This window comes from Nerophis lumbriciformis, linkage group LG37 (genome assembly GCF_033978685.3).
Source record: "Nerophis lumbriciformis linkage group LG37, RoL_Nlum_v2.1, whole genome shotgun sequence".
NCBI classification, from domain to species: domain Eukaryota; kingdom Metazoa; phylum Chordata; class Actinopteri; order Syngnathiformes; family Syngnathidae; genus Nerophis; species Nerophis lumbriciformis.
This window is the reverse complement of record NC_084584.2, coordinates 9,702,171-9,725,405: the sequence shown is the minus strand read 5'-3', so window position 1 is coordinate 9,725,405 and position 23,235 is coordinate 9,702,171. Positions and strand designations below refer to the sequence as shown.

General features: G+C 43.9%; 1 protein-coding gene across 1 annotated transcript; it reads right to left on the bottom strand.

Annotated features, from left to right (window-relative positions):
- Positions 1–1,512: 1,512 nt before the first annotated feature.
- Positions 1,513–17,629, bottom strand: slc52a2 (solute carrier family 52 member 2). Its single transcript, XM_061931193.2, has 4 exons — positions 17,367–17,629; positions 7,560–8,400; positions 7,367–7,490; positions 1,513–2,430 (listed from the first exon to the last, which is right to left on the bottom strand). Exons 1-4 carry the CDS (start codon positions 17,494–17,496, stop codon positions 2,218–2,220), a joined length of 1,308 nt encoding a protein of 435 aa, XP_061787177.1. The 5' UTR covers positions 17,497–17,629; the 3' UTR covers positions 1,513–2,217.
- Between the last annotated feature and the right edge of the window lie 5,606 nt (positions 17,630–23,235).

Sequence of the window (23,235 nt, the reverse complement as noted above, 5' to 3'; positions counted from 1 at the left end):
TCAGCCGCATTTTGAATAGGGCTTTCGCTTGCTCACGTAGGTGACAGCAAGGCATACTTGTTCAACAACCACACAGGTTACACTGACGGTCGCGGTATAAAAAAAACTTTAACACTCTTACTAATAATGCGCCACAGTGTGAACCCACACCAAACAAGAATGACAAACACATTTCGGGAGAACATCTGCACCGTAACACAACATAAACACAACAGGACAAATACCCAGAATCCAATGCAGCCCTAACTCTTCTGGGCTAGATTATACCATACCTGCCAACTTTTGAAATCAGAAAAACCTAGTAGCCAGGGTCCAGGGGCCGCAGGCCCCGGTAGGTCCAGGACAAAGTCCTGGTGGGGGGTTCAGGCTTCGCCCCCCGACGCAAAATGATTGATTGCATTCAGACAGGTTAAAATGTTGCTAAAACCATCACTTTTCTATCAGTCACAGTGACTTTTCAAAACAAAAATATTACAGCAAAAATCATATGGGTTGATTGACATGTTTATTCTGTAAGCTAACTTCAATAGTTTGAAATTATTTTGACAGTTAATGCCAGTTATCCTGTCAACCTTTCACAAGACTTCAATTTGTTAATTGAAAGTATAAACAGTATAAACACTTTTTACAGTAAACAAATGGTAAAAGAGTACTAAACAATTCCATTTAAAAAAAAATTGGTGTCATTATTAACTTTCTGTCCAAGCTTGTATAATCTACTGCCTTGTTCAATTGTAAAAAATATTCTGTGCCTAAAATTCACATTTCTATCACAATTATCATACTGTAAACATGGTAAGCTAACTTCACTAAAATTAATAGTCCTGTCAATAGCATGGAATTACAATTCAAATGTAGTTTTTTTGTAAGCCTTTCAAAAGAATTAAAAATATGAAAAATCAATGAAAATTAATTTAAGCCAAAAGACACTTGAAAAGTGGCACATCACATCTCTAATGTAATCATTTTAACTTTTCAACAGAAATAGCACTGCAAAAATATTAAGGACATACTGTATTTTGGTAGTTATGCTGCCAACATTTAACAAGATTTCTTGAACTTGGACTTGAAAGCATAAATAGTATAAACACTTTTAACAGTATAATAGTACTAAACAATTCCAATAGATAACATTGGTGTCATTACCTTTTTGTGGCTAAAATCCAAATTTAGCAACGGCATTAGACTTGTGTTTTTTTGTCCCAACGTGGTCTTTTACATCGCTAATTCCTCCGTGTCCGATCGAAAAATCTTGTCTGCACAAGGTGCAATTCGCGTAGTTTTCACCCTTTTTGGAACGGATAATTATTCCCGGATAGGCTTTTGAATATTCTTCACGGAATGACTGCAGTTTTCTTTTCGGTTTAAGACTCGTTTGCGATTTTTCTCCGGCTGATTCCATGATCGTTCGCTCGTTTGGAAACAATGGCAACTGGTGCCTCGTGCTTGGCAGCGGTGCTATAAATAGCCTCGCGCATGGCATTCGGAATGGCTCGATAGGAAGTTACGGTAAGCAGTGTCGATTGTCATTGTTGTTACGCGATTTTGTGAATAAAACTTAAAAAAAAATTAAAAAATTTAATTAATGAAAAACCGTATTTTTTATCACTGCAACCGTAACCCGGAATAGGTTGATGAAAACCATACTAATTACGGGAAAACCGGAGTAGTTGGCAGGTATGCTTCCTTATTTTTAAAACAAAAATCATGTTTACTTTTTGTAAATGACTTGACTAATAGAGGAAATTGTGTGCTTATTGGTGGACGTTTGCACAAGTCAACACGTAGCAGGACCGCTTGTATCGGACATGATATCACACATTCTGCATGCAGGCGCACATGTATGATCCCACACTTGTTTTTTTAATGATATTGGACTGACATCCATTATCAGCATCTCATCAGGACACCCCTAATTGTTGTTTACTTAAGGGTGCACGCGTTGATTCACAGCTGTTCACATCAATACCACATTAACACGTATTAAGCAACAAGTGCAGATTGTAGTTTGTTGAGTGAGGAAGATTAATTCCCTGAGTAAAAAATAAAAAAACATCACATGGACAGGTTCGTTCGCGTGGTTGTACGACATGTTATAGCCCTTCGGTCGGCGTGGAAACGACACAGTGCTCTCATTGTTTTTCTGGAGCTCCTCAGGACCTGCGCCAATAAACATCGGAGCCTTTAAAAATAAAAATAAAACAAGAAAACAAGTTCTTATCTGGGACAGTTGTTCACGCAGTCCTGTGACCGGGTGAAGAGAGCGTAGACGTTGACCAGCGGGAACATGGCCAGGGCGCCCACCAGGGAGCCCGCCTGGATGGAGATGCCGCACCACAGCAGGGCGGCGTGACCCGCCTCGTGCAGCAAAGTGCCGATCACCACCTTCAGGTAGGAGAAGAGGCCCGTGAAGACGATCCAGGAGATCACCTGGAGGACACAAAGATACTTGCTTTGAAACAATACATCAGCTTCATGTTTGTGCTCCATCCACTGCTACAGTAGCTTGTATTGAGAAGATCACGTGGCATCACAACATGTGGTGTCCACAACATCTCAGTCCCCCAGGAAACAAACCTCGCACACACAGAAACAACATGATTAAGTCTGACAAAAAATGGATTATGTCTTCAAAACAAAAACGTATTTTCGGTTTACTCGCACCCAAAATGCATTAAAACTAGCGATGTCTGATAATATCGGACGATAAATACTTTAAAATGTAATATCGGGAATTATCGGTATCGGTTTCAAAAAGTAAAATGTATGACTTTTTAAAACGCCGCTGTGTACACGGACGTAGGGAGAAGTACAGAGCGCCAATAAACCTTAAAGGCACTGCCTTTGCATGCCGGCCCAATCACATAATATCTACGGCTTTTCACACACACACAAGTGAATGCAAGGCATACTTGGTCAACAGCCATACAGGTCACACTGAAGGTGGCTGTATAAACAACTGTAACACTGTTACAAATATGCGCCACACTGTGAACCCACACCAAACAAGAATGACAAACACATTTCGGGAGAACATCCGCACCGTAACACAACAGAACAAATACCCAGAATCCCTTGCAGCACTAACTCTTCCGGGACGCTACAATATACACCCCCCTCCCCCCCAACCTCCTCATGCTCTCTCAGGGAGAGCATGTCCCAAATTCCAAGCTGCTGTTTTGAGGCATGTTAAAAAAAATAATGCACTTTGTGACTTCAATAATAAATATGGCAGTGCCATGTTGGCACTTTTTTTCCATAACTTGAGTTGATCTATTTTGGTAAAACCTTGTTACATTGTTTAACGCATCCAGCGGGGCATCACAACAAAATTAGGCATAATAATGTGTTAATTCCACCACTGTATATATCGGTATCGGTTGATATCGGAATCGGTAATTAAGGTTTTTTTTTGTTTGTTTTTTTGTCCTGTCCAGCTTCTCAGGCAAATCATATAGTAGATGTAGATGCCCATATCGGCTGTCCAGATTTACTTTACAAAAGAGAAGTGTAGGATACTTTTCTTGTTGCCTTATAATTAAGAGTTGGACAGTATCGGAATATCGTATATCGGCAAAAAAGCCATTATCGGACATCTCTAATTAAAACCAGACCTTTAAAAGGGGAACTGCACTTTTTGGGGGGAATTTTGCCTATCATTCACAATCATTATGAAAGACACGACGGATGGATTTTTTTTAATGCATTCCAAATATTAAATAAACATAACTAAAAGTCTGCTTACTATTCTGCCCATAAAATCCGATAAATAACCATTAAAAAAGCGCCAACCATACTCCATGGTGACTTGAATATTTACAAGTATTAGTGATATTGTTATTATAAAGACTAACACAAACTATTTATAGCGGCGCCGTGATAACTTCTTGTGTCCCTATGTTTACATGGAGTGGTCTGCTGCTTCCTCGCTTCCCTGCTCCCTGTTTTTCAAGGTGTGGAAACACAGAAACCCTGTGTTCACCATGAACCGAATGGTACGAATAGGTGGGTGTACAAAAATCGAGGTACTACCGTGTTAATTAGGGACCGCAATGTCCCTTTGGGACAGAGGACCCTATTGTATTTTGTGTGTTTTATTAATATTATTATTCCGCCGCCTCTGAGCTCTAATTTGACCCCCTTAACATGCATCAAAACTCACCATATTTGACACACACATCAGGACTGGCGAAAATTGCCATCTAATAAAAAAACAACAACCCCAAAACTCAAAATTGCGCTCTAGCGCCCCCTTGGAAAAAACACAGATAAAACTGCTTGTAACTTCCGGTAGGAATGTCGTAGTTAAAAGTTAAAAGTTAAAGTACCAATGATTGTCACACACACACTAGGTGTGGCGAGATTATTCTCTGCATTTGACCCATCACCCTTGATCACCACCTGGGAGGTGAGGGGAGCAGTGGGCAGCAGCGGTGGCCGCGCCCGGGAATCATTTTGGTGATTTAACCCCCAATTCCAACCCTTGATGCTGAGTGCCAAGCAGGGAGGTAATGGGTCCCATTGTTTTATAGTCTTTGGTATGACTCGGCCGGGGTTTGAACTCACAACCTACCGATCTCAGGGCGAACACTCTAACCACTAGGCCACTGAGTAGAGACATGAAACAAAAACCTCTATGTAGGTCTGACTTAGACATTAACATCCTTCAGCAAAAATCAACAGGAAGTTGGCAATTCCCCCTTCAAAACAAAATTTTAGTAAAAACAGTCACTTTTGCTTCTTTGAGCTGTAATTTGACCCTCTTAACATGCTTCAAAACTCACCAAACTGGACACACACATCAGGACTGGCAACAATTGCGATCTAATATAAAACCCAACCCCAAAACTCAAAATTGCGCTCTAGCACCCCCTAGGAAGAAAACACAGACACAACTGCTCCTAGGAGGAAACCACAGACAAAACTGCCTGTAACTTCCAGTAGGAATGTCTTAGAGACATGAAACAAAAACCTCTATGGATGTCTCACTTAGATCTACATTTCATATATTGACAACCCCCAGCAAAAATCAACAGGAAGTTTGCAATTCCCCCTTCAAAACAAAAGTTTTGTACAAACCGGTCACCTATTTTCAAACATTATCTCCTCTGAGTGCGTTAGTCGTGTCGGCTTCAAACTAGCATAGGAGAGAGATTGAACCCTTCTGATTAAAAGTTGACCAAAGAGTTTTAATTACTGTTTCGGTTTGGATTTTATGTGCCGTCAAAGTCGGTCCCGTCCATCGCTGCTTGCAGCTTTAATTAACATTTGCATTTCATAATATGTGAGTGGGTAAATTGGTAAAAAAATATACACTTAATGGACTGAATACATTTTAAGGTTTCTTCATGAGGAACCCTGAAATATTGCAAATATTAAAATTAAAACAATTCAAGTAGTTTATAGTTGAGACATTTTTCAAGCGGGCTGACATCATTTCTTCCTGGATGTTACCGAAAGTATGAGAATGTGTGAGTTGCTGCCTGCTCTACTTTATCTCTTATTTGTCAACATAGTTACACAAAGTTTGGATTTTTTGGCGGAAATACATTTTCTGCCGTCTTCATCTTTGTTGCATCATTTGATTAAATCGCGGAACACGAGACCGGGGCGACGCCAGGAAAGAAGGACAAAAACGGGATTTCCTGGCAAAAATGGGAAGCTTCGACAGGTAAGAGGAGGAGACGTACTGTAGGAGTGAAAGGAGCGAGGGCATAACCACGTGAGCAGACCGGAGAAGAATTGAGATATCCAAACAAATTTAGGGAGAATTATTGACAATGAGAGTACATTTTATTTTTAAATACTATATGTCGCAGATATATACGTCGTGAAATGAGTTATTTACATAGAAAGATTCCAAAATGTTTATTTACATACCTTAATTGTTTCCAAACGGTGTCTGTAACAGGGCAGTAAAACGGTTGATCAAACAAAACAGAAGCCATCGCCATGGACCCACTAGCTGCGCAAGCTAGCTCTCTAATAATCTAAACAGACTCAATAACTCCACTGTGATGTTTCCGTGAATTTACTGAGGAACTTGTGAAACCGAACCAATCCAAAAAGAATGCCATTGGAAGTTAATAATACCAACACAGACACCCGTAAACGTGTTAGCATTTGAACATTTTAGCTAATGCTAACGACGCTGGCTTGATTCCATTGAGTTAGCATGTACGATTATGCATGAAAACACTCCTACAGACATCACACGTGGGATGGTTTAGTAAGTATGAATAGCTTTAGTTATATTGTAAAACTTATAAAAGTTGCGTGGAGTGATAAATGAAGAATTCATACAAGCAGGAATGCTACGGACGGCGAGGAGACATAACGACACTTTTACTTCCGGTTGAAAGCACCAAGTGGAAGGACACTGCAACACCTGCAGTGAGCAAACTTGGTTAGAGTGTCCGCCCTGAGATCGGTAGTTGTGAGCTTAAACCCCCGGCCGAGTCATACCAAAGACTATAAAAACGGGACCCATAGCCTCCCTGCTTGGCACTCAGCATCAAGGGTTGGAATTGGGGGTTAAATCACCAAAAATGATTCCCGGGCGCGGCCACTGCTGCTGCCCACTGCTGCTGCCCACTGCTCCCCTCACCTCCCAGGGGGTGATCAAGGGGATGGGTCAAATGCAGAGGACAAATTTCACCACACCTAGTGTGTGTGTGACAATAATTGGTACTTTAACTTAACTACGGACGGCGAGGAGACAGAACGACACTTTTACTTCCGGTTGAAAGCACTGAATGGAAGGACACAGGCAAACTCGTCCAAAAGATGGCGCCTTCGTACAATCAGTGACACACCTTGTCGGAGTATTTGCTTGTTCTTTTTAAAAAACTGTTTGCATTATGGCCGTCAGCGAAGAAAAGTGCATAAATTAGCTGCTTCGTTTTATATGCCGCAGGGTTCGTTCATCCATCCATCCGTCCATCCGTCCATCTTCAATCGCTTATCCGGATTCGGGTGGCAGGGACAACAGCTCCAGCAGAGACCTCCAGACTTCCCTCTCCAGAGCAACATTAGCAACTTCCCCCTGGGGAATCCCGAAGCGTTCCCAGGCCAGAGAGGAGATGTAATTCCCCCGTCTGGTCCTTGGTCTGCCAAGGGGTCACCTCCCAGTGGGACGTGCAACGAGGACCTCCCTAGGGAGACGCTCGTGAGGCATCCGCATGAGATGCCCGAACCACCTAAGCTGGTTCCTTTCCAAGCGAAGGAGCAGCGGCTCTACTCAGAGTCTCTCTCGGGTGACTGAACTTCTCACCCTATCTCTAAGGTCAAAGCCAGCCACCCTTCTGAGGAAACTCATGAAACCGCAGGGTACAAAGTGGAAGAAAAAAGTATGTACAGTACTCACCACCAACGCCATCCCAGCAGAGTTCCCCTGCAGTGGGGGACATGGACTGAGGACGGCCAAAGCCATGAGGTACGCAGCAAAGACCCCGCCGGCCAAAGACAAGAAACCCAGACCTGCCGAAGACCTGGAAGACCAAAGACCAAGGCTTAGATGGCAGTGCACACTTTGTGCTACGGTGTGCCGAGTGTTTCACCTCAGGCTCACAAACATGGCAACGAAGCAGGCCAGAGGGTTGGCGATGTTTCCGAGAACCACGGAGAGGTGGTAGGTCATGGCGCCGTACGGCAAGCAGGAGAAACTCTGGACGGAGGGCAGCACCCCGTTGGTGAGGGCGTTGGAGACGGCCAGCAGCGCCAACAGGTAGATGTTGTGCACGGTCCAAAAGGTCTGAGCGGGAGCCGAGTCCTCCAGCTGCGCCCGCTCATCGGACGCCTGCGACCTGCCGTTGCTCAGCGGGTCAGTCTCGTCCGCGTTCTTAACCGGAGGGGACGCGGCGTGGTCTTGATGCGAAGGCAGCGGACGCCGCGTCAGAGCCAGGAAGCTCAGCGCTGAAACGCACAGCATGACAAACAAAAACCAGAAGAAGTTCTGCGCCGGGAAATGCTCCTTGAGGTAATGCGGCTGCACGGTGCCGTTGACGCTGCGACACTCCAGCTTGCCCACGCCCTGCCCCAGAGCCACCACGCACGGGAACAGAGCGCTCAGGCCCTGTCCGATGAAGAAGGTCCGGATGTACTGCGGCGGGTAGCGGAACATGAACGGCAAGAAGGTGACGTTGGACGTGCAGCAGACCAGAGACAGCACGAAGGTGAAGAAGAAGAAGGGCACGGACCTCTCCTGCCCGACCACCGTCACCTTGTGCCACCAGAAAATAGCCAGCAAGGCGGACGCCACCACCGCCAGCCCCTGGATGAAGTGGATGACCAGGCGCTCGTTGAGGCGGCCCGGCGCGCAGTGGTGGGTGATGGTCACCGCCACTGGACCCAGGTTCCCGAAGGCTATCAGGACTGAGAGATAGGCCGGCAAATTCCAGCCTGCAAAGACAAGAAGAGTACATCTGAATACCTCAACTTAAAAGGGTTTGGAGTTAGGAGCGGTCTCCACCATTAGTGAACATATATTTAACCCCCAAAGACAGACCTGGGCCCATTGAGATTTTCAACCTGGTCCGCCGGACGTTCTACATAATCTTTTTTAGACCTTAACATCAAAACTGTTCAGTGCTGTTTTTAAATGATCTTGAATTATAGAAAGTATTTCAATGGTCGAAATCTGCACTTTTGGGTGTTTTCGGAGTTATTGCGGTAATCTACGTCACTGCAGCTCAGACCAGGAACAAAGCAGAGTGGGCGGGGCTTGTTTTTGGAGCAGCCACCCGCAAACGCGTGTGTCAGGAACAGATGCAAAAGCAGATTTTTTATAACAAATGTCTGCATAAAAGTGATAGTATATCATATTGTAGGTGTTTATTACACGTGGTTAATATTCAGTGTTTTACTGTTCATAGTTAATATTATAAATCCCACTTTCTTTATTTTTATGTACATTTCGGGTGTCCCGTTCAGTAAAAAAAAACCTCCGACGTAAGTTAAGTAAGGCTCCGCTTTTACAAAAACGTGCTAGCTTGATGCTAATATACGTTGGCTTTGCTGTTGACATGCTACTGGTTAGCATTGGCGATTTTACATGGCAATTTCAACATTCTCAAATGTGTTGACTAAGATGTAGTTAAGTAAGGCTCCGCTTTTACAAAAACATGCTAGCTTGATGCTAATATACATTGGCTTTGCTGTTGAAATGCAACTGGTTAGCATTGGCGATTTTACATGGCAATTTCAACATTCTCAAATGTGTTGAGTAAGATGTAGTTAAGTAAGGCTCCGCTTTTGCAAAAACGTGCCAGCTTGATGCTAATATACATTGGCTTAGCTGTTGACATGATACTGGTTAGCATTGGCGATTTTACATGGCAATTTCAACATTCTCAAATGTGTTAACTAAGATGTAGTTAAGTAAGGCTCCGCTTTTGCAAAAACGTGCCAGCTTGATGCTAATATACGTTGGCTTTGCTGTTGACATGCTACTGGTTAGCATTGGCGATTTTACATGGCAATTTCAACATTCTCAAATGTGTTGAGTAAGATGTAGTTAAGTAAGGCTCCGCTTTTGCAAAAACGTGCCAGCTTTGTGCTAATATACATTGGCTGTGCTGTTGACATGCTACTGGTTAGCATTGGCGATTTTACATGGCAATTGCAACATTCTCAAATGTCTTGACTAAGATGTAGTTAAGTAAGGCTCCGCTTTTACAAAAACGTGCTAGATTGATGCTAATATACATTGGCATTGCTGTTGACATGCTACTGGTTAGCATTGGCGATTTTACATGGCAATTCAAACATTCTCAAATGTGTTGACTAAGATGTAGTTAAGTAAGGCTCCGCTTTTTCAAAAACGTGCCAGCTTGATGCTAATATACATTGGCTTTGCTGTTGACATGCTACTGGTTAGCATTGGCGATTTTACATGGCAATTTCAACATTCTCAAATGTGTTGAGTAAGATGTAGTTAAGTAAGGCTCCGCTTTTGCAAAAACGTGCCAGCTTGATGCTAATATACATTGGCTTAGCTGTTGACATGATACTGGTTAGCATTGGCGATTTTACATGGCAATTTCAACATTCTCAAATGTGTTAACTAAGATGTAGTTAAGTAAGGCTCCGCTTTTGCAAAAACGTGCCAGCTTGATGCTAATATACGTTGGCTTTGCTGTTGACATGCTACTGGTTAGCATTGGCGATTTTACATGGCAATTTCAACATTCTCAAATGTGTTGAGTAAGATGTAGTTAAGTAAGGCTCCGCTTTTGCAAAAACGTGCCAGCTTTGTGCTAATATACATTGGCTGTGCTGTTGACATGCTACTGGTTAGCATTGGCGATTTTACATGGCAATTGCAACATTCTCAAATGTCTTGACTAAGATGTAGTTAAGTAAGGCTCCGCTTTTACAAAAACGTGCTAGATTGATGCTAATATACATTGGCATTGCTGTTGACATGCTACTGGTTAGCATTGGCGATTTTACATGGCAATTCAAACATTCTCAAATGTGTTGACTAAGATGTAGTTAAGTAAGGCTCCGCTTTTTCAAAAACGTGCCAGCTTGATGCTAATATACATTGGCTTTGCTGTTGACATGCTACTGGTTAGCATTGGCGATTTTACATGGCAATTTCAACATTCTCAAATGTGTTGACTAAGATGTAGTTAAGGCTCCGCTTTTACAAAAACATGCCAGCTTGATGCTAATATACATTGGCTTTGCTGTTGACATGCTACTAGTTAGCATTGGCGATTTTACATGGCAATTTCAACATTCTCAAATGTGTTGACTAAGATGTAGTTAAGTAATGCTCCGCTTTTACAAAAACATGCTAGCTTGATGCTAATATACATTGGCTTTGCTGTTGACATGCTACTGGTTAGCATTGGCGATTTTACATGGCAATTTCAACATTCTCAAATGTGTTAACTAAGATGTACGTTGCAATCAAACAGCTGCTCCGTAATAAGTCAGAGTTTCTCCTTAATATAAATGGATGTAGCGCACCGCCGCGGCATTTTCATTGCCGCCACTCCTTGAAAATATGTCTTTTTTTACAGGAAAACAAATTAGTCTACATTACCCATGAGGACTAGCGCATATAGCATCATACTGACATGGCGCTACTACCGAGAATGTATCAGGGCGGATGCAGGTCCGAAGCAAAGAAAGACCGGCAGGAAAGTTTTTTGGAAAGAAGTAGCACGCCGGTGGCTATTTATTGCTACCACGCAAATTTCCGATCGCTAACATTAGCATTATCATTTTGAATTGAGCAACGACAGTCACTAAGGCAGCGTGGCTCTGAAATCCCTCGTCTTTGAACTCACGCCAGCGAGTGAAAGCTGGGGGAATGTTGATCCTGACTATCCCATCTTTTTTCATCTGCTTAGACAAAACTTTTCATTTCTTTGGTTGTTTTGGAGCTTTGGCCATGATAGCAGTAATTGCAAGTAGGCGTTTTTCTTCTTCTTTTTTTTTTTTCTTCTGGCGGCACATCGATTCCCAGGTGACGGCAATCAGTACCGTATCGGTTCAAATGTGAATGGTACCTATCCCTAGTGAAGAACAATGCTGAGAAGAAGCAGCGGATGATAGTCATTGAATGAAAAAAAAAAAAAAAAAAAGGCATAAATATGACCCAGCGTGTCGTCAACTTAGCAAAGTAATTTGATACCAAAGCAGAATGAGTCTAACACCAGCTAAGGATGTTAAAATAATAGCTAAACGGCAGACATTTATCCATGAAAATATGGAACCGCTGCTGATGGTGTGTTTGACAGAGACGCAACTGGAATGATATACCATATAAGTCCACTAAATGCTTTACATTATTACAATATCACTTCATAAGACTACTATAGTTTTTAAATGAAAGTGTATTTTTCTTTGTAAAGGTCATGTTACCATTGTGTTGGTTCATTTCAGTGGGAGACGTTGATTTGAGATAAGAATGTTTTGAGTCAAGAGCTCCGTCACAGAACCAACTATTAGGATGGTAAATTGAGGCACCACCAGATACTGGACTTGATGTCCCTAACAAATGTAGACATATTGGACATTTTTCAGGATGGAGTATTGGGAAAGGGAAACAAAACATAATGTTCATAATGTGTAATCATTAACATAATGTTACTATAACAATCTACAAGGTTAATATAGGTTGCTTCTCTTTCTTCCCTTCCATTTTTCTGCATTATTTTGTGTGTCTAGTTATCATTACGTATATGTATTGTTGCATTTGAACTGTATTGTTGATAATAGAGGTAAATTATTGGTATTGTTCATTATCAATAGTACTAAAAAGTAGATGTGTTTCTGTCAGGGGGGTTCAACTATGGAACAGCTTGGATGATTCCTTAAAATGTTCCAGTTCCATTCACACATTTAAAAAAAACTTTAAGACCAATGTTTTGGGAAAATATATCACTCTGGAATCAAAACAGTGGTTAATCATATGATCAATGTTAATTACAAACTAAATGTGGGATATAAATATAATGGAAGTATAATTGTTTGTATAATTGGTGCAAAGGTTTCACACGTGTACAAGGATATTTCACATGCCTTTACTGTGAATATAATTGAACAGTATTTATGTTGTGTACAAGGTGTATTTATAATATGTTGTGAAAAGGAAATGTCATATTTTTTGGAAGCTCATCTTGTACTTGTCTTTGTTTATAGTGTTAGGCGCAATAAGTGTTCAACTTCAGCCTAAACCCTTTCGGTCTGCAACATTTCTTTTTTTTTATTTATGAATGTACAACTGTTTGTTTATTTTGATGACCATTGACCGAAGAAACAATAAACTAAACTAAACAAAAAAAAAATAGCGCTATTTCTATTGGTATTTGTTAGAGATGTCCGATATTATCGGCCGATAAATGCTTTAAAATGTAATATCGGAAATTATCGGTATCGTTTTTTTGTTTGTTTTGTTTTTATTTAATCAACATAAAAAACACAAGATACACTTACAATTAGTGCACCAACCCAAAAAACCTCCCTCCCCCATTTACACTCATTCACACAAAAGGGTTGTTTCTTTCTGTTATTAATATTGTGGTTCCTACATTATATATCAATATATATCAATACAGTCTGCAAGGGATACAGTCCGTAAGCACACATGATTGTGCGTGCTGCTGCTCCACTAATAGTACTAACCTTTAACACTTAATTTTACTCATTTTCATTCATTACTTATGTTTTTATATTGTTTTATTTTATTTTTTATTCAAGAAAATGTTTTTAATTTATTTATTTTATTTTATTTTATTTTATTAATTAAAAAAAAAAAAAGGACCTTATCTTCACCATACTTGGTTGTCCAAATTAGGCATAATAATGTGTTAATTCCACGACTGTATATATCGGTATCGGTTGATATCGGTATCGGTAATTAAGAGTTGGACAATATTGGAATATTGGATATCGGCAAAAAAGCCATTATCGGACATCCCTACTATTTGTATTGCTCCATTTATAGTGTAATAATGCTCATTGTCATTTCTGTATTATTTATTTCGCTAACTGCTTCTTTGCTATCACTTTTACTATCATATTTGTACATATATGTAGTCCTGGTGCTTTTAGATCTGTCTGCTGCGTTCGACACCGTCGACCACGCCACCTTAATCACTCGTCTTGAGAACTGTGTGGGCATTAAGGGCCATACTTGCCAACCCTCCCGGATTTTCCGGGAGACTCCCGAAATTCAGTGCCTCTCCCGGGACAAATTTTCTCCCGAAAATCTCCCGAAATTCAGGCGGAGCTGGAGGCCACGCCCCCTCCAGCTCCATGCGGACCTGAGTGACGTATTGACAGCCTGTTGTACATGCATATGTGACCCACCCATAATGTGTCACATTTTTGTGTTGATTTATTTAGTTTATTTTGTGGTTTGAATTAGTTTTTGGAGCTGTCATTACACATTTATCAGTATTCACATTGGTCAGTAGGGGGCAGTAGGGCGTTTCTTCCCAATTGAATGCTATCACCTGCAGACCGGAAGTGTCTTGTCATTCTGATGAGCGCGACCAGTCTGTGAACAATTGAAACGTCCTGTGTGCTTTTTCCTCCTGTATAACAGGTTAGTTTTGGTGAATCAACTCACTGAATAATATCCATGTGATCTTTATAAGTTTAAGTACACATTCTGATGGTTGAGCCTAACTCTAAAGTGTTTGTGAGTTGTAGTTTGTATTTGTGAATGAATCCTGTGCACAGCTGCAGTAATCAATACAAAATGGCGACGTGAGTACGCAATGTTTATATAGGAACTTCTGATCCTAATTCAGACTCCCAAATTAGAGCTCCCGTTTTCTTATTGATTTTATAATGTATATTTGTATAATGTGTGTGTTCTGAAACAGTGACAGAGAATAGAACAAGGATGGACAATTCAACCCTTAACTCAACAATGAGTAGAGGAGTGTTATGTGTGTGTATATGTGTAAATAAATGAACACTGAAATTCAAGTATTTCTTTTATTTATGTGTATATATATTATATATATATATATATATATATAATAAAATAAAATGTATATGTATATATGTAAAAATATATATAGCTAGAATTCACTGAAAGTCAAGTATTTCTTATATATATATATATATATATCTTAACCACGCCCCCAACCACGCCCCCCGCCCCAACCCCGACCACGCCCCCCACCCCCCACCCCCCGAAATCGGAGGTCTCAAGGTTGGCAAGTATGTTAAGGGCGCCGCCCTCAACTGGTTCCGGTCGTACCTAACCGACAGGAGTTTTTGTGTAAAAGTAGACAGTTTTATGTCTTCCACAGCTCCTTTACCACATGGGGTCCCCCAGGGCTCAATTCTTGCCCCAATTTTATTTGCGCTTTACCTTCTCCCCCTTGGTTCTATTTTTAGGAAGTACAGTATTGCTTTTCATTTTTATGCCGATGAAAACAAAAGAACACGGTTCAACGTCTTATTGACTGCCTGCACGACATCAAAGTCTGGCTTTCAGCTAACTTCCTGAGCCTAAATGAAGACAAAACAGAAGTTATGTTGTTCGGTCCAAGTCGCTCTCCCTCCCCCAACGTTGACCTCGGCACTCTGACCCCGTATCTCAGCGACTGTGTCACAAACCTGGGGGTAAAGTTCCACTCAGATTTTAAATTCGAAAAACAAATCAGCAGCGTCGTTCAAAAAAGCTTTTATCAGTTACGCCAAATAGCGAAAGTGAAACCGCTTCTATCAGGACATGATCTCGAGAAATTAATCCACGCCTTTATCTCGACTCGTCTTGACTACTGCAATGCCCTGTATGTAGGCATTAGCCAGGCCTCTGCAGCTCGTGCAGAACTCTGCTGCTCGTCTGCTAACACAGACCCGCAGACGTGAGCACATCACCCCTATATTAGCGTCCCTTCACTGGCTCCCTGTGCGTTATCGAATCCATTTTAAACTCCTTTTATTTGTTTTTAAATGTCTAAACAACCTCGCGCCAACCTATTTCTCCGACCTCCTTCAGCCTTACTGCCCCACCCGATCCTTAAGATCAGCCGATCAGCTGCTGTTGACGGTCCCTGACACAAGGCTGAAGCTTAGAGGTGACAGAGCTTTCGCCGCTGCTGCTCCCAAGCTCTGGAACGACCTACCTAGTGTTAGACAAGCCTCCTCTCTTCCTGTTTTTAAATCTCTCTTAAAAACATACTTTTATTCCATGGCTTTTAACACTGAGTGATATCCATCCTGCAATGGCGCCCCATAATACACATGCTGTGAACCTGTTTTTATTTATTCTATTTTATTTATTTATTTTTTATCGTGTTTTGTTTGTGTTGTGTTTGCTTGGTACTCGTATTATCTTTTAACCTGCCCATTGTACAGCACTTTGGCTACCCCTGTGGTAAATTTTAAATGTGCTTTATAAATAAAGTTGATTTGATTTGATATCCTATTTGCTGATGTTGTTCTATTGTTGTTGTTGTCTCTCTGTCTTATCCCCACAATTTCCCCCTCTGTCTTCCTTTTTTCAGACGGCGTGGCGAAGTTGGTAGAGTGGCCGTGCCAGCAATCGGAGTGTTGCTGGTTACTGGGGTTCAATCCCCACCTTCTACCATCCTAGTCACGTCCGTTGTGTCCTTGGGCAAGACACTTCACCCCTTGCTCCTGATGGCTGCTGGTTAGCGCCTTCAGTGTGTGAATGTGTGTGTGAATGGGTGAATGTGGAAATAAGTGTCAAAGCACTTTGAGTACCTTGAAGGTGGTTAAGAGGGGAGGAGTATATTGACAGCTAGAATTCACCAAGTCAAGTATTTCATACATATTATATATATGTATATATACACATCCAGAAAATATGCAAACAAAACTGTGTTTAGATAATTGATGCTTCAAACTTGCATAAATAAATATTAAGGAATATAACATAACTTGGCTTCTGAGAGCTTCAAAATGTAATGAATACAATGCTAAAGTTGTTGATAAACAAGCAATTATTTTAATAATTAAATATGGTCATTTAAAATGAATTATTATGATAATTTAAAATCAATTATTTCAAATATGTTTATTTTAATGTATAATTCTATGGCTGGATGTAATAAGGAGTCACGAAAAAATACAAATAAAAATACAATTAATTTTGATGTTTTTAGCAAAATATAGTAAACATGTATTTAGCTTCTTTTTTTTTTAATGTAATAAATATATTTATTTTTAGGTAAAATAAACATAATAATACAATTTATCTCTAGTCTGGATGATTTAGTTCTTGTCACCCAGTTGTCCTCCCGTCATGAAAAAAGGCTTTCCTCACTCAGGTCCGCATGGAGCTGGAGGGGGCGTGGCTTCCAGCTCCGGCTGAAAATCGAGAGTTTTTCGGGAGTATATTAGTCCCGGGAGGTTTTCGGGAGAGGCGCTGAATTTCGTGAGTCTCCCGGAAAATTCGGGAGGATTGGCAAGTATGAATAAATACATTTAATAAAGTCAAATACAAATAAGGCAACAAGAGAAGTATCCTACACTTCTCTTTTGTAAAGTAAAATGTGAACAGCCGATATGGGCATCTACATCTACTATATGATTTGCCTAAGAAGCTGGACAGGACCAAAAAAAAAAAAAAAAAGAAGAAGAAGTGACGTCACAGTCCGATTATTAGTATTGTATTGTTCAGACTTTTGTGAAGCTTTTTGGGCATTAAAAGACTTGACAGTCAATGTTGTTGTACAATAGTAGTTGGCCTAACAGATAAACCGTTAAAAAAAAAAGTATCGATTGTGTCACACTAGCTAATGCTAACTAGCAAGGGAGCTAACCCAGCATGGTTAAGCTAAAATAAACAAACTTGTGTTAAATTCGTAACCGTGACGAGCGGAGTCGGTGTGGGGTCAAAAGGCCGAGAGGCGGCCGCTGACCTTCGGGCAGGTCTCTGACGATCACCGGGAGTTGGACCCACAGACTGTTGACGGAAACCCAGGATCCCATGGCGAAGAGCGCCGTCAGGCAGTGGGTCACCGCCGTGCTGCTCCACCAGCTGCCCGCCATGACGCCGCACACGCTGGCCGACAGAACGCGGAGAAGGACCGAGCGTGTCCGGGCGAAGTTTGACCAAAAAAACAGCGAGCGAACTTTTGCTTTCCACGCTGGTTCGAACGTGACGAATGGATGCTATTTTGACTTGGGTTCCCGCCCCTTTTGAGATGCATTCAAGCCCTCTTCGTAAAATGCAAACTCCGTTGCACTTCCTTCCGCGTTTGCATTGAGAAATATTTATTATTACTTATAATATATTTCAATGGAGAGTGTACGTTCTAGACATTTTATTTGTGCCTACGTATTGCACCTGTGCTCAATATAACGCTGACCTGAAGTAGTTATGAAGCTCCTTTTAATGAGAACCCCGAAGGCACCACAATTGGATAGAAAGTGTAGGTTCGTTTTACGCACTACTACGACTACTGAGGGCGGCGTATTAGAGATGGGATTTTAAAGAGGCTCGTTATTATAGCTCTTTTTTTTTATCAAGGACAAAAAACAATTGTAGGTGGATTGGAAAAGTTTAAATAAACACCAATATCACACTATTGGTGGGAATTACTGTGTTCTGAAAAAAAATGTTTGTATTGTTATTTAAAGTTCAAGTTAAAGTACCAATGATTGTCACACACACACCACGTGTGGCGAAATGATTCTCTGCACTTGACCCATCCCCCTTGATCACCCCCTGGGAGGTGAGGGGAGCAGTGAGCAGCAGCGGTGGCCGCGCCCGGGAATCAATTTTGGTGATCCATCCATCTTCTTCCGCTTATCAGAGGTCGGGTCGCGGGGGCAGCAGCCTAAGCAGAGAAGCCCAGACTTCCCTCTACCCAGCCACTTCGTCCAGCTCCTCCCGGGGGGATCCCGAGGCGTTCCCAGGCCAGCCGGGAGACACAGTCTTCCCAACGTGTCCTGGGTCTTTCCCGTGGCCTCCTACCGGTCGGACGTTAGCTGTTATTCCTAATTATTAGTTAATGATGGATTTATTTTCATGCTTGTTGAAGTGGAACATGTACCTCACAGTCTATCTATACAGCATTTTATTTCCACATGGGGCAAGATCTCTTCCCCAACTTGGAGATGGCACTCCACCCTTTTCCGGGCGAGAACCACGGACTCGGACTTGGAGGTGCTGATTCTCATCCCAGTCGCTTCACACTCGGCTGCGAACCGATCCAGTGAGAGCTGAAGATCCTGGCCAGATGAAGCCATCAGGTCCACATCATCAGCAAAAAGCAGAGACCTAATCCTGCAGCCACCAAACCGGATCCCCTCAACTTCTGTTTTTATGAGTCCCTTTTTTCACAGTATCTTTGATTCGTATTTATTTTTTAAATTAACCATACCGTAAGCCTTGATAATCATTTGACGAGGTTTACCCTGAATAACTCAATGGTCAACACTGTGGGCTCCCAATACAGGGGTGCTGGATTCAAACCCCAGATCATTCCATGTTTTGTTTCACCTCAATCATAGTTTACTACGACAGGTGGCCACAATTATATATTAGTGAATGAGCTAGAATTATTCTACAACAAAACCAGGATAGCTCAATGGTTAAGACTGCGACCTCTCAGTCAGTAGTACTGGGTTCAAACTGGAAAATTAAGATTTTTGTTTTACCTCTCCATCCATCCATCCATCTTCTTCCGCTTATCCGAGGTCGGGTCGCGGGGGCAGCAGCTTAAGCAGGGAAGCCCAGACTTCCCTCTCCCCAGCCACTTCGTCCAGCTCCTCCCGGGGGATCTCGAGGCGTTCCCAGGCCAGCCGGGAGAGATAGTCTTCCCAGCGTGTCCTGGGTCTTCCCCGTGGCCTCCTACCAGTCGGACGTGCCCGAAACACCTTCCTAGGGAGGCGTTCGGGTGGCATCCTGACCAGATGCCCGAACCACCTCATCTGGCTCCTCTCGATGTGGAGGAGCAGCGGCTTTACTTTGAGCTCCGCCCGAATGACAGAGCTTCTCACCCTATCTCTAAGGGAGAGCCCCGCCACTCGGCGGAGGAAACTCATTTCGGCCGCTTGTACCCGTGATCTTGTCCTTTCGGTCATGACCCAAAGCTCATGACCATAGGTGAGGATGGGAATATAGATCGACCGGTAAATCGAGAGCTTTGCCTTCCGGCTCAGCTCCTTCTTCACCACAACGGATTGATACAGCGTCCGCATTACTGAAGACGCCGCACCGATCCGCCTGTCGATCTCACGATCCACTCTTCCCCCACTCGTGAACAAGACTCCGAGGTACTTGAACTCCTCCACTTGGGGCAAGATCTCCTCCCCAACCCGGAGATGGCACTCCACCCTTTTCCGGGAGAGAACCATGGACTCGGACTTGGAGGTGCTGATTCCCATCCCAGTCGCTTCACACTCAGCTGCGAACCGATCCAGTCAGAGCTGAAGATCTTGGCCGGAGGAAGCCATCAGGACCACATCATCTGCAAATAGCAGTGACCTAATCCTGCAGCCACCAAACCAGATCCCCTCAACGCCCTGACTGCGCCTAGAAATTCTGTCCATAAAGGTTATGAACAGAATCGGTGACAAAGGGCAGCCTTGGCGGAGTCCAACCCTCACTGGAAACGTGTCCGACTTACTGCCGGCAACGCGGACCAAGCTCTGACACTGATTATACAGGGAGCGAACTGCCACAATAAGACAGTCCGTTACCCCATACTCTCTGAGCACTCCCCACAGGACTTCCCGGGGTACACGGTCGAATGCCTTCTCCAAGTCCACAAAGCACATGTAGACTGGTTGGGCAAACTCCCATGCACCCTCAAGGACCCTGCCGAGAGTATAGAGCTGGTCCACAGTTCCACGACCAGGACGAAAACCACACTGTTCCTCGTGTATCCGAGGTTCGACTATCCGGCGTAGCCTCCTCTCCAGTACACCTGAATAGACCTTACCGGGAAGGCTGAGGAGTGTGATCCCACGATAGTTGGAACACACCCTCCGGTTCCCCTTCTTAAAGGGAGGAACCACCACCCCGGTCTGCCAATCCAGAGGTACCGCCCCCGATGTCCACGCGATGTTGCAGAGTCTTGTCAACCAAGACAGCCCCACAACATCCAGAGCTCTAAGGAACTCCGGGCGGATCTCATCCACCCCCGGGGCCTTGCCACCGAGGAGCTTTTTAACTACCTCGGCAACCTCAGCCCCAGAAATATGAGAGCCCACCACAGATTCCCCAGGCCCTGCTTCCTTATAGGAAGACGTGCTGGTAGGATTGAGGAGGTCTTCGAAGTATTCCCTCTACCGATCCACAACATCCGCAGTCGAGGTCAGCAGAGCACCATCCCCACCATACACGGTGTTGACACTGCACTGCTTCCCCTTCCTGAGGCGGCGGATGGTGGTCCAGAATTGCTTCGAAGTCGTCCGGAAGTCTTTTTCCATGGCCTCCCCAAACTCCTCCCATGTCCGAGTTTTTGCCTCCGCGACCGCTGAAGCCGCACACCGCTTGGCCTGTCGGTACCTGTCTGCTGCCTCAGGAGTCCCATGAGCCAAAAGAACCCGATAGGACTCCTTCTTCAGCCTGACGGCATCCCTCACCGCCGGCGTCCACCAACGGGTTCTAGGATTACCGCCACGACAGGCACCAACCACCTTGCGGCCACAGCTCCAATCGGCCGCCTCGACAATAGAGGTACGGAACATTGTCCACTCGGACTCAATGTCCAGCACCTCCCTCGTGACATGTTCAAAGTTCTTCCGGAGGTGGGAATTAAAACTCTCTCTGACAGGAGACTCTGCCAGGCGTTCCCAGCAAACCCTCACAATGCGTTTGGGCCTGCCAGGTCTGTCCGGCATCCTCCCCCACCATCGCAGCCAACTCACCACCAGGTGGTGATCGGTAGAAAGCTCCGCCCCGCTCTTCACCCGAGTGTCCAAAACATGAGGCCGCAAATCCGATGACACAACTACAAAGTCGATCATGGAACTGCGGCCTAGGGTGTCCTGGTGCCAAGTGCACATATGGACACCCTTATGTTTGAACATGGTGTTTGTTATCGACAATCTGTGACGAGCACAAAAGTCCAATAACAGAACACCACTCGGGTTCAGATCCGGGCGGCCATTCTTCCCAATCACACCTCTCCAGGTTTCACTGTCGCTGCCAACATGAGCGTTGAAGTCCCCCAGTAGAACGAGGGAATCACCCGGGGGAGCACTCTCCAGTACTCCCTCGAGTGAATCCAAAAAGGGTGGGTACTCTATGAGCTGCTGTTTGGCGCGTAAATGCAAACAACAGTCAGGACCCGTCCCCCCACCCGAAGGCAGAGGGAAGCTACCCTCTCGTCCACCGGGTTGAACTCCAACGTGCAGGCTTTGAGCCGAGGGGCAACAAGAATTGCCACCCCAGCCCGTCGCCTCTCACTGCCGGCAACGCCAGAGTGGAAGAGAGTCCAGCCCCTCTCAAGAGAAGTGGTTCCAGAGCCCTTGCTGTGCGTCGAAGTGAGTCCGACTATATCTAGCCGGAACTTCTCCACCTCACGCACTAGCTCAGGCTCCTTCCCCCCCAGCGAAGTGACGTTCCACGTCCCAAGAGCCAGATTATGTAGCCGAGGATCGGACCGCCAAGTGCCCTGCCCTCGGCTTCCGCCCAGCTCACACTGCACCCGACCTCTATGGCCCCTGCTATGGGTGGTGAGCCCATTGGAGGGGGGACCCACGTTGCCTCTTCGGGCTGTGCCCGGCCGGGCCCCATGGGGACAGGCCCGGCCACCAGGCGCTCGCCATCGTGCCCCACCTCCGGGCCTGGCTCCAGAGGGGGGCCCCGGTGACCCGCGTCCGGGCGAGGGAAATCTGGGTCCTTGGTTTGTGTTCTTCATCGAGGTCTTCGAGCTGCTCTTTGTCTGATCCCTCACCTAGGACCAGTTTGCCTTGGGAGACCCTACCAGGGGGCATAGAAACCCCCGGACAACATAGCTCCTAGGATCATTGGGACACGCAAACTCCTCTACCACGGTAAGGTGGCAGCTCAGAGAGGAGTGTTTTACCTCTATCATAGTTTAATGATTGCATTTGTATATGAGCAAAAATCAGGTCTTAATGGGACCCAGGAAAGCTTAATGGTCATCACTGAGGGCTCCCAATACAGGGGTACTGGGTTCAAATCCCAGTTCGTTCTGTGTTTTGTTTCACCTCGAACGTAGTTCACTACGACTGGAGTCACGATTATATGAGTGAATGAGACAGACTCAATTTACAAGACCCAGGTTAGCTCAACGGTTAAGACTGCTACCTCTAAGTCAGTAGTACTCGTTTCAAATCCAAGATGTGGAAACTTTAGTTCTGTCTTTCACCTCTATCATAGTGCAGTGATTGCATTTGTGAGCAAAAATCTAGTCTAAACTACACTCAGGAGAGCTCACTGGTTAAGACTGCTCTCTTCCTCACAGTGTTAGTATGTTCAGATCCACAACTTAGAAGATCTTACTTTTGTTTCACCTCTATCATAGTTCACTGATTTCATTTGTATATGAACAAAAATCGTGTCTCAACAACACCCAGGAGAGCTCACTGGTTAAGACTGCTCCCTTTCACTCAGTACAAATAGGTTAAAATCAACAAATTGAAAGATCTAGTTTCTTGTGTAACCTCTATCATAGTTCAGATTGCATTTGCATATGAGCAAAAATCTAGCCTCAACAATACCCACGATAGCTCAATGTTTGAAACGGCTGCCTCTCCCTCAGAACAGGTAGTTTCAAATACACAACTTTGAAGATGTAGTTTATTGCT